Genomic DNA, 13,475 nt, shown 5'->3' on the forward strand with positions numbered 1-13,475 from the left:
GTTTTTATATAAATTAAGAACTTGAAAATATCTCAGAACTTNAAGGAGCAGTTACAAAGGAGATGTGTTACCTTACACATCTGGAGCACAAGTGGTGACAACATATGATGCAGCCAGATTATCATTATCATTGGTGTGATAAGCCCTTCCTATTATCTGCCTTATGGTTATAGATATTTTAATTAATTTAATTATACTTAAGGCTAAAATCAATTTTCTGTAATAAGATAAATATGTTTATTGAAACAATCATCTTGTTAAATAATTTAAAAACAGAGTTGATGTCGCACCAACAATTTTACTAATTTAAGAGAAAAATTCAATTTGAATTTTTCTCTTAAATTAGTAAAAATTAGGAAAAATTCAATTTGAATTTTTCTCTTAATTATTCATTGTTTTAACTAACAATCACAGTCAAAAGTATTGCACATTAATATTAATTTTTTCTTCACTGCTAAACTCTGTTAAACAAGGACATTTTCTTTTTGGCAAAATATCATTTGAGCTTTTGACTTTAATCTTGAAGTATCGGCAATATCTTGATTTTTTTCTGCTTTTTTTGTAAAGCCTGATATTTTTATTTACTTGTGTTTGCCTAAGATATTTTTTAAAAATTTAATTTCTTAAATTGTAATAGGAATGAATGTAAAACNATTTTAATTAATTTAATTATACTTAAGGCTAAAATCAATTTTCTGTAATAAGATAAATATGTTTATTGAAACAATCATCTTGTTAAATAATTTAAAAACAGAGTGGATGTCACACCAACAATTTTACTAATTTAAGAGAAAAATTCAATTTGAATTTTTCTCTTAAATTAGTAAAAATTAGGAAAAATTCAATTTGAATTTTTCTCTTAATTATTCATTGTTTTAACTAACAATCACAGTCAAAAGTATTGCACATTAATATTAATTTTTTCTTCACTGCTAAACTCTGTTAAACAAGGACATTTTCTTTTTGGCAAAATATCATTTGAGCTTTTGACTTTAATCTTGAAGTATCGGCAATATCTTGATTTTTTTCTGCTTTTTTTGTAAAGCCTGATATTTTTATTTACTTGTGTTTGCCTAAGATATTTTTTAAAAATTTAATCTTTTTGTGTAATAACTTTTAATTTAATTTATAAAAACAAAACATAGCAATATTCTTTTGACTTTAGTTAGAGCAGTATCACCAATGACTATCACACCTGGTTTGTAGGAGAAGGAAAAAGAAAAATTGTACAGTTAGTTCTCATTAATGAAAACCAACCTGAAAGACATGAAATAACATTGAAAATTTCAATATTATAAAATCTGGGGGCAAATATGAGACAACAAGCATTTTTGAATAAACAAATATTGAATGATGACGTTCGTACTTAAAAATTGTGACATTTTCTACAGGATGTCTCCAATTCTCAAACCATGTTGTATAGGGATTTCCCCAATTCTTCAACCATGTGTAGGAATACCTGTATATATCAATTTTTAGTATATCCAAAACATTATTTCCAAGTTTATTTAAAACTTACTTTTATAGTGATATGCATTTACAATTTTTTTCTATTGTCAAAGCAACTTCTCTTTAGTTGAAATTTCCAAAGTGAGAAAATAAATTTTATTATAATATTTAACAAATTCATAGATTTATAAGTTAATAAAAGTTGACATAAATGCTTATAATTATATGATGTATAAATATCTATAAAAATTTTGAGAAAGTTTGCTGCAAGAATTTACCTTCCTTCTAGAAACCTTGAATTTTCTGTTTCCAATGTATTCATAAAAGATAATCGTTGTAAAAGATTAAAAATATTTTTGAGTTAATATAATCTTTGTAAAAGCTATTTTTATTTAACCTAAATTCTTTTTCTTAGTTTTTATAATGTATAATCTAGATCCTGTTTTTTGAAAATGGTTATTAACTAATATTAACATTGTCAAAAGATTTTTTATTTACTTAATTATCCTTTGTTACATGCATTCATATGAGAAACCACAGATAACATCTTTACTTAAACTTATAAATATCAGAATATTTTATCATAATGATTCAAACAATGTACCAAACATCATAAGAAAAGAAAGGGAGTGTTAACTATTTTTCGGGGTTGAGAAGAGAAAAATGGACAAAATCTTTGTCATGATAACTACATATGAAATTTCTTAACCAGTATTAAAAAATAAGAAAATACTAAGTAAAAGGCATAAAATCATACAAAATTTTATTCTTATTCATTCCTTGATTTTATTTTGTTATTAAATAACTTTGTTCTTGTCCTTTAAATTTTATACAGAATGATTCCATGTGTATAAAACTAATATTTTTTTATTTATATTAAAATTATATGTAGTAAATATAAAAGAAAAATTTTCATTTATTTTAAAAAATATTTTATGTATCCAGAAAGCTTCTTTTTTTTGTAGAGATATGAATAAGCCGTGTTATGTACTAGTAAAACCTTGATTTCTGAGAAATGTGCTTTATAAACTGCTATATAAAAGTGATAACTTTCATTGGTTGGAAAATAAATAAAATTTTTTAAATATGAAACTTTAATATATTTCTCTAATCAAAAATTAGTTTATATTTTAATTCTTAATAGCAAATATTTGCTCTTTATTACAGTTAAACTTTTAAGATTGTTATAATTTAAACATTTATAATACTTAATTAAATTTTAACTTAGTATAAAGAAATGTGTAAAGTGAATTTCTCTCTTTAGTGAAAATCTTTTGTATTTATGTACATCTTATTAATTTTAATAGATGTCTGAAGCTCCGTCCGCTCACCACAGTAAATTGGGAGAGAGCTCCAAAGTTAATCTGCCTACGGATGATGAGATTGAGAAGCAGTTAGCTAAACTGAAAATGTAAATATTTGATTATATAAAAAAAAAGTAATTATTGCTGTTAAAATATTTTCAAATTATTTGTTTTATAAAATTGTGTAATTAAAAGAAAAATGTAGAAGTTTTGTAAACCATTAAATTATTTGTATTTGTTATATAAAAGTTGTAAATTTTTTATGAGATGATAATTAAAATTATATATTTTATTTAAAAAAATGAAATTTTATTTTTATTTTGCATAAATTTTTTAGTTGCTAAAGCTTAAAGATTTTTGGTGAACTTTTATATAACAATATGATGTCATTTTTAATGTTAAGGAACATGGTTAATTTAATTTTCATTTATTAATTGAAAGGATTTAAAAATTTAAAACAAATTCTTTTACTTACATAAAACTTTTCTAAATGACATTAAAAATAATTTCTTGTTATGAAATCTATTTGCTAAATACAATATATACTAGAGGAAAATAGAAATGATAACCTCATTTTATACAAATGTTTTATTGCAAAAACATTGTAAACAATTCAATTAAAACTTAAGATATAAATTTATGAAATCTGTCACCTAATAAAATTATTATAGATGTAGAAAAGAAATTTATAAGTTTGTTTTTATATAAATTAAGAACTTGAAAATATCTCAGAACTTGATTATTTTATATTCAAATAGACATAATATGTAAATAAAAAAAAAATAACTCAAAATTATTTAATAATTTTCATAACTTTATAATCAATACAGCAGAGGTGCCTTCACTTGAATAAGCTAATTTCAATTAAAAAATATGAAGATTATAAATATATTAAACAAGTATTTTCCATATTATGAAAATATAACAAAGTTTTACTATACATTTGGTTTAAATCATTGTTTGTTGTTAATTATAACTATCTAACACTATAATGTAATTTTTATAGTATACACAATTATTTAAATTGTTAATTTTTATTCAATTCTTACACAGACATATCTGTATATAAATTGTACATTATTTCTGTATTAAATAACTCCATGATGATAGAAATTTTTGAAGATAATAAAAAGTTACAATTATATATTTTTTTCTTTTCCTTTCTTCCTTCTATCTTATCATTAGATGGAATATTTATCATTACTAACAATAATATATGTATGGGTTATTTGAAAAATTAAAAACTATTTTTTATTAAATAAATCCCTTTTTGAAAATGATTTCCTAGTTGAAGTCTTTGAAAATTAAGATTGTTATAATTTATATATATTATAGAAAATCAAATACAGTAGTCTGTCTGTAATCTGACATATATTGGACTGGTGGGTGTTGGATTACTGAAATTTGTATGTATGTACATACTGTATGGAATCACAATTTTGATTTTTGCTGACTTCATATGCAACAAACAGTGATTAACAGCATACAGAATATATATCACTCTCTCTGTTGCATACATCCAGTGATAACACACAACTTTCATCTGTGTCCCTGAAGTGGAGTGTCAAATTACAGGACATGACATACATTCTACTGTGATTTATTTATTTAAATAACTTGCATTAATTAGAGTTCATAAGTTTAAAAATTAAAAGTTACATTTAAAGTGTCTTTCAATTCTATAATGTCACTAAAATGTCTTAGGTACATTCTTGATGAACCAAGAAATATATCTAAGATACAATTGCAATTTCCTAGTCATTATGATGAAGCAATGCTGACAAGGTAAATAAAAAGTTGATTTTAAATAGGTTTTGATAATGTTATTACTTTATGTAATTTTTTTATAAATGATTTTCCACATCTGTTCAATCACATTTCATTAATAATAATCTACTGTTTATAAACATATATTAATATATCATTTAAAAATTTAATTTCTTAAATTGTAATAGGAATGAATGTAAAACTGGCCCTTCAAAATAAATTTATTTTGGAATATTTACGGAACAGTGCAGTGAATTGTAGAAGCACGATGTTCCTTCTCAAAATACAAATGTATTGATATAACCACATGAATTGATGTATTGATATAACCACTGGAAAAAAATGTAAAAACATAAATATAAAACTTAAACAGAAAACAAAAACATAGAGGTTAGTTTCATATACAATTTTTAAATATATTCTTAAATGTGGTATGCTTAACCTCAATTTATATGAAATTCTTTTGTAAATTGAAGTTGTGTATAGTGATACTAACATTTTTATGGATAATAGGGAGTAAGTTATAAAGTTTTATATTTCCCGTATAAATGTAAGTTTCAATTTATGAATTCAATTTATAGAAGTCTTTCGTGGAACCAATTAATCCTGTAAATTGTGGGTTAAATCTACTATAATGAATTACTCTTTACTATGAACATTTTCATAAAATTTACATTATGGCTCCAACTTATATTTAAATTTTCTTATCATTAAAATATTTTTAAAAAATTAAGCTTTCAGTACAATAATTTTATTCCCGTATTGTGCATATAAAGTATATTTTAACAAATATTGTTAAATGATAATTCAAAATATTCTGTTAATTTATATTACCAATTATTCAAACTTTTAAAAATTTTTATTAAATTACATAGGTTAAAATAACAATGAATTTGTATATAGTTTTTTAAAATTGTTTATTGGGTGGATTTAATTATTTTTTAATTGTTCACACCCAAATGACTGGATTTTACCTTGAAATCTCTGATAAAATAATATCAAGTTTCATATATTTATAATTTTTTAACATTGTTATACAAAATAATAATATTAAATCGTGTGATTATTTATACACTAAACATCATTAAACAATTACATTTTTATAAATATAATTGATTAAATTTTATGATAATAAATTTAAAAATATAAATTTTTTAAAATAATTTTAATCTGTTTCCAGTTATAATTTAAACTACTATTAAATAATAATTAATTTTACCAAAGACTTTAATAAAATTTAGGATTTTCATAATAAAAATATTAAAATCTTTATAAATGTAATTTATATAAACATGATTTTTTGGAAGAGATTCTCACTAAACCTGTATGAAACGCCCTTTAAAATGATGACTATTAGGTATTTTCAAGGATAGCATCTCTTTCCTTGGATGCTGTATAAAAAAAAGGATGAAGGTTAACGAATTCATAAAATATTTTCTTTTGTTCAACATAAATGATCCACGCATTTTTGTCAGGTAAGGGAGGAGACACTATATAATTGGAAAGAAAGGAAGTCTCTGCTTGGTACATATAATATTAAGGTCATAAGGGATATGTCAAGGCCGAAATTTGAATGATGGAGTACATTTAGTTTGTCATCATTTTCATATCAGTGACTAATGTACTTAAAAGGTGAATAAATTTCATGGAAATATTTTCTTCTATCGATACTTGGCGTGTTTGTGATGCCTTATAATAATAATAATACTATTAATATAATTTAGAATAGTCGTGGAAATATTTATTTTTTAAATTATAAATAAGAGAATTGATTAAGCATCTTTGAATATTTTAAATATAAAATTAATTAATAAATTTATTTTGTATTTGAAATATCTTTAAAGGCTAATTTAGAATTAAGAGAAGATACTTTAAATTTTAATATTTAAGCGAAAAACGTAATTTTATATATTTTTTTGTTTTTAAACATTTTTTAACAGTAAGAAATGAAAGTTTATATAATTGTTTGTTGTTTTTCCTGTTTTCTGCCTTGTGGGCACTAAGAGGCCTTTTATTNTAAATGTAATTTATATAAACATGATTTTTTGGAAGAGATTCTCACTAAACCTGTATGAAACGCCCTTTAAAATGATGACTATTAGGTATTTTCAAGGATAGCATCTCTTTCCTTGGATGCTGTATAAAAAAAAGGATGAAGGTTAACGAATTCATAAAATATTTTCTTTTGTTCAACATAAATGATCCACGCATTTTTGTCAGGTAAGGGAGGAGACACTATATAATTGGAAAGAAAGGAAGTCTCTGCTTGGTACATATAATATTAAGGTCATAAGGGATATGTCAAGGCCGAAATTTGAATGATGGAGTACATTTAGTTTGTCATCATTTTCATATCAGTGACTAATGTACTTAAAAGGTGAATAAATTTCATGGAAATATTTTCTTCTATCGATACTTGGCGTGTTTGTGATGCCTTATAATAATAATAATACTATTAATATAATTTAGAATAGTCGTGGAAATATTTATTTTTTAAATTATAAATAAGAGAATTGATTAAGCATCTTTGAATATTTTAAATATAAAATTAATTAATAAATTTATTTTGTATTTGAAATATCTTTAAAGGCTAATTTAGAATTAAGAGAAGATACTTTAAATTTTAATATTTAAGCGAAAAACGTAATTTTATATATTTTTTTGTTTTTAAACATTTTTTAACAGTAAGAAATGAAAGTTTATATAATTGTTTGTTGTTTTTCCTGTTTTCTGCCTTGTGGGCACTAAGAGGCCTTTTATTAGAACCGTCGTGAGTTCGAGGTGTGTGTGAGACGGGCCGACATATCCGGGACAAACCACCACCTAAAACCCTCCAGTGGCCGAGTGGATAAAACCAATGAACACTGATAGTTGGTCGAGGGTTCCCGGTCTGACACGTGGCGTTTTCCGGGTTTTCTTCACGTTTGTAACATCTAAATAGGGACAGTTTTCCCGTAGAAAGTCTTCCCGGGAGACTTTCTACGATCATTCACATATAACCAAATAAACATGAAAATTCTTGGAATTTTTCGTCCGAATTGGATCCCTGGTTCTCGGAGCGGAAGGTTGACAGCCTAACCGCCTCGACCGTTCAATTCGTTACACTTTGATCATCGAGAGAAAGTAATGAAATTAACAATTGCAACACGAACCACGTTACATTAAATCATGCCTATCAACTACAGCATTGCTTCTCGCCCCCAATCTATCAGATAAATGAGTGCACATCGTATTTATGATATTTCGCAATTTAAAGATTTGCTCTTCAAAAATGGCATCGGATCAAAACCCCTTTAACCCGTTTATTCATCGAGTATATATAAAATAAGAATAAGAGGAATTTAAGGAACACTTTATCCTTTAATTCCTGTTATTCTTATAGTTTGCATACCGAGTATTGCTGTTAAAATTGCCTCTTAAATAAAGGGCTCGCGCATACAAATTTATTACTGTAGAAGACTCTTATATAGCTTAGGACTTAGGATGGTTAAAAAAGCTCTGTTGGTACCCACCGAGTGGAAAGAGCAGAAGAAAAAGGGTGCGTGTTAAAAGTAAATGTTTATAACAATTTTCTCTAGAAGCATATCGCGATATTTGATATGAGAATTGCATTTTATAATTTTTATTGCAAAACTCTATAAAATAAAAAAACTTGCTAACATTTCACTGACAATTTAATTAAAATTTAAATTAAATTATTATTATCTGAACTTAATACCAAATTTTAAACCATGTCGTGGGCAAAGATTTATCGTTGATTACCGTATCACTGTATATATATATAATTTGTTTTCCTCTAGTTTAATGATGAAACAGCAGAATCTTGTGTAATGTTGCAATTTACATATTCGCGAATATATTAACATTTCTGTAGCTATTTCCAATAATAATAATAATACTCTCGTGTACATTAAATTATTAAGAATATATTCTGACAAAAATTTATTTTTTTTTTTCGAAAAATATCAGAAATTATTAATGGAAGATTTATAAAAATTTAATATAATTGTTTCAAAAATGATTAAATGATCTAAAAGAATGGTCTAACGTCAGGAAGTACGTGGAGAAGAAACCAGTGGAACAGCATAAGATTTATAGATATCTTCGAGACAAAAGGCCCACTAGTGCTCACCAAAATGGCACAAGACTCGTCAGTAACCAAGTGGATAAAGCCATTGAACGCCTCGCCAGCGGGAAGTTTTTCGTGTTTTCTTCACGTTTGTAACATCTAAATAGAATTAGTTACCCGTAGAAAGTCCTCCCGGGTGGCATCCCTCCTTGGCAGATAGCTCGTGGGTCTCGTTGCCGTATTCTCGTACAAACAAGCAGGTTAGCACAAGGCGGGATCCATGGAGATCCTCGCGAAGTTGCCATTTTATACGGTTCGTTAACATTATCAGATGTACAGGATGATGATTAATTCTTTATGAGCACAATTCAAATAAATTTAATTTGTACCACAAAATTACTGGTTTTATTAGCAGTAGTGCCTGTATCTTTCGATGCTGATATTAAATAGTTAAGTACACATTTTTGGCATAAATGCGATCAATGTATAAAAATATATCGTGATCAACACGTTTGTTTTTCTTTGTTAAACATTTAAAAAGTTGCGAGTATTTATGGTCGCTTACGTTTTTGTGGTATTAAGGAAGGTCAGAACATGTCCACTTACATAACTCGGTCAGGTGAGTCATTGTTAATACTTCGAAGGGTAGAATTAGTCGCAATCACTTTCATCTTAATTTTACTCGTGGATCTAATGTCAGACGATTGTCCTATAGAAAGATTACCATTTTTAGCAAGAAATTTATCACGTGTTTACAATACGTTGAAGAAATGTCGTCACACTATATTTATTTGTCTTTATCACTTAATGTTTTACTCTTCGTCCTGTGGGCACTAAGATGGCCTTTTTCAATACCCATTGCGGGTTCGGCCAGGCTCACAATGGAGGGACCAGATAGTGAAGGACGGGATCCGACAATTTTTTGGAGAGTTGCTCGCTCGGATTCGAACCCGGCTTCTTAACTGACTCGGCGTCCGTTTACTGTAGTTGTTATAAAGAAGTTTGGATTTATTCTTTTTAAACTAAATTCTCTTGGTCCTATGCGAGGTCCTAAACAAGCGTGGACTCGCGAGGCTTCTATATAAGCTTATATAATGTAAAGCCGATATAACACGATATTTTATACAATATCAGTTATAAAATTCCAACCAGGATCACAGAAGCCACGAGAGACTCGAGCCAATTATCTTCTTGGACCTCATATTCAAACACCAAAGCAGCCATTAGAAAAGTTTGTATTATATTTTAATAAAATTTGACAAAAATTATTTTTCTTAATATACGATAAACACAATGGGGTGAATAACTTTTAAAACAACTATTTTAGGGTCCTGTGAATTTGAGATTCCATCTAAATATTCAGTAGTACCTTCCCTACCAGAGGACCTGAACCTAGTATCAGACCACTCTAGTATTAACAAGCATTAGGTGTCAATGAATAAATACTATCCACGTATCAACTAAACGAATTTTAAAAAAGAAACTAACAATGTATAATTTTAAAAATACGATTTAACAATGAGTAGAAGTGCGTGAATATATTTTATGTAACTTTCCCCCTCTTTAAGTGAAATGCGATTACGTAAAAGGCGTTAAAGTTTCGTTGCAGTATCATTGTAAAGCGGATCTTAATAGGTATCTCACTACAAATTACCGTTGAATTATGTCCGTTCGTGCTATCGAGGTCAGGTGACTGGCTGATCTATAATTGCAATGTCCAGATGTAATTATATGAATTGTTATCCTTTGTCTTACGTTTGACACTATTATGTATCAACGTGACTTTCAACAATCGTGTCACGACATTCTAAATATTTGTTGTTTAATATTGTATCCGGCTTATCTCCGCGTGTCTTTGATTTTGAAATTTATATACATACATATATATACAATTTTTCTGTTTATTCTAAGTTTCATGCAGTAAAATCTGTGTAAACAGGACTCGTACGGTACCGAATATTATTTCCGTTTAGGCAGGTTTCCGCTTTATTAAGGTTTCGATTTGAACAGGTATAAAATTGTCCTTCTGTCCGCCTGTCCTTTGTTAAAACTGATATAAAGTTTAAAAAAATATTAATGTGTTTCTGAATAACTTGTATCATTATATTGTTATATAAAAAGTAATACAGTCAAAATTTTTAAACATAGTTTCTCTTGTTTTTGGCTTTAATTCAAAATGCATATTATTAAAGATAATACAGGGCGATGGTCATTAAAGAGTAGGTGTTCGGAGCTCTCTGTAGACAAAATTATTGGGTAAATATAAACCAAATATAGTATACACGCTGTCCTGAGTATGCGGTTTCGATTTTTCGGAAATTTTACTTCAAAATTCAACCTCTAGGACGTAACTTGGCGCTGCTGCCCTCTTAATCTGCATACAACCTAGTCAGAGAACCTCTACACCTTTTAAGCGTCAAACTAACATTGCCGTTTCGTTAATAGAAGAGTTTAACAAGTAACGCGCGATCAGGCAAAATGAGCGCCACGATTGTCGAAGTTCACCGACTCACCCGTTGAAAAACAGTGCATTAAGTGACAGCAGCGTCAAATTCCCTCCTTGTGGATGAATGTTGAAGTAAAAAAAATTTTTTTTTCGAAAATCGAAACAGCATACTCAGAACAGTGTGTATACCAAAATTTAGTTGAAATTTGCCCAATAGTTTTCTACAGAGATTTCTGAGCACCTTTAATTATGATCAGTCTGTACGGTACAGTACATTATATCTGTTACGTTTACTGTTAATGTACAGGAGCATTTTACAGACCTATTAGAAAATACTGTAATGACAAACAAGTCAACCCAAAAATTAGAACTTTTACTTTAGAATGGTTAATTAACTTTTGGGTCACGTTGTAAGTTAAACAAATGTTAGAAAATACCTTTTTATTCCGTATATCGTTTTTTTTATTTGTATACAAACTGGAAATATGATTATTATAAAGTCATTTTTATGTGGGATTAAGTCAAATTAAAGATAGTGACTCGGACACGTCTGGAAATGGATAAGTAAATCGAACAACTCGTTATATTTCATCACTCGGATTACTTAGTAACTTATCGCTAAATCATGGGCATCCGCAGAGGGGGAAAACGGGGCATTCCCCTTCCTGGAATCGTGTAAAAAATTCTACAAATTATAATCGTAAAAGTGATTGAGGTATGTAACTCTTGACCATGAAACTCTCTGTCTTTTTGTGTTGATGCAATACTGTATTCTATAATCTAATTGTGTTTGTTTTGTGCACGCGTGGGTCATTTGCCGAGGGGGATGCCATCCGGGAGGGCTTTCTATGGGAAAACTGGCCCCTATTTAGGTGTTACTAACGTGAAAAAAACCCGAAAGACTCCACTCTCAGTCCGTTGGCTAGGCGCGAACCCTCGTGGTTTTTCATTCGGTCACTGGTGGGTCTCACACATTTATCTCCAAGCTTAGCTCCCCCCTGAAATGCCCACGCTCGGCAGAAAATTTATGTAATTAAAATGAAAGCTTCCAAAATATAAAAGCATCTCTCCATAGTAACAATCATTTGAATTATTATAATAATTAATTGGCAATTTATTTAAAACTATATTTTGCTTCTTAATAAATTACAAAATGTTAAATAAATAAAACATTAAATATAATTAAATAATTGAAATTTCTTATAACCAATAATTATAATTTATTTCTTTATAATTTTGATGTCAATGGAGATTAAAACCTGTTCTTTTTGATTATATTTTATCCTTAAAATTTGTTATACCCTTTTACTTTCTGCAGTTAAATATCTTGTTATCGAATTATAAGGGACTATAAAGAAGTAGTTATAACGAATGAAAGAAATTTTAAATATTAAGAGTTTAATTAAACTTCTTAGTTACTAAAATACTTTTTAAAGTAAACAATTCTCGAGAAAAGTCGTTACACTTGCATCTTACGTAAATTTTCTAAGAAACGAACGTGACTGATTTACGTATACGTCCTTCACACTTCCACGTATTTGAATTTAATAAAAAAATTGTTATTAAATTAAATAGAATTATAGAAGGAATAAGCGGTAATGTTTACAACACGTGAGCTGCGAGCGTACAGTTGAAAAGTCCATTATTTTAATTAGAAGAAAGGGAGAAGATGTTCGAATTAACGCGACCGTACTGTATTAACTGATAGAAANAATTTGCGATGTGCCAAATTTATTTATTGCAATATAATAAAAAAATTGTTATTAAATTAAAGGAGAAGAAAATTTAATAAGTATTTATAATAATAAAATGTCTAAATACTAATTAAATTTACGTTATTTATAATTTTAACTTAAAAGTAATAAAGGGAAGATGTTTAAATTCTTTGTTTACTCGTCTATGGCAACGAGATGCCTCCCGGGAGGACTTTCTATACGAAACTGGTTAAAAAACGTGAAGAAAACACGAAAAATTCCACGTATCAGGCCGTTTGGGAAGCGCGAACCTAAGATTAGTGTTTAGTGATTACATCCACTCGGCCACTGGTAGACTGCCAATGTTTTAAAATTGTATCGTATGTAAATTTTGTATAATTTACAATATATTAAAAAATTGATTGGGATAAGATGACATTCCGTACCCTTAAATTGATGTGAGATGAGTCAGAGAAGAGGAATGAGGCACAAATATAGGTCCCACGCCTCTCTGAAACGGAATAAAACAAATAAAAAAAGTACTTTTCTTAATTTATTTCGATAAATATTGATTTAAATCACTTTTATATTTTAGAGGCCCTTCTAGCACGCTACTACCCGAAATTTGATTCGTATACATATCATTTACATAACCTCGTTAAAATCTAAAATTAATACACCCTAATTCGGTTATGATTTCGTTTTTGTTATTTTATAGATACGCGCGCAAAAATAATAAATTGAAA

At 27.8% G+C, this 13,475-nt stretch overlaps 1 protein-coding gene across 1 annotated transcript in view; it reads left to right on the forward strand.

Moving 5' to 3' along the window:
• The window catches only part of LOC111633654 (charged multivesicular body protein 2b-like), a 39,840-nt gene extending 36,866 nt beyond the window's left edge, over positions 1-2,974 (forward strand). The window contains exon 8 of the mRNA XM_023378261.1: positions 2,757-2,974. Coding sequence (XP_023234029.1) covers positions 2,757-2,864 — 108 coding nt within the window. The 3' untranslated portion in view covers positions 2,865-2,974. The remainder of the gene's footprint in view (positions 1-2,756) is intronic.
• The last annotated feature ends 10,501 nt before the right edge of the window (positions 2,975-13,475 follow it).

This window comes from Centruroides sculpturatus, unplaced genomic scaffold, assembly GCF_000671375.1.
Source record: "Centruroides sculpturatus isolate CEXI.00-Female unplaced genomic scaffold, Cexi_2.0 scaffold729, whole genome shotgun sequence".
Lineage (NCBI taxonomy): Eukaryota > Metazoa > Arthropoda > Arachnida > Scorpiones > Buthidae > Centruroides > Centruroides sculpturatus.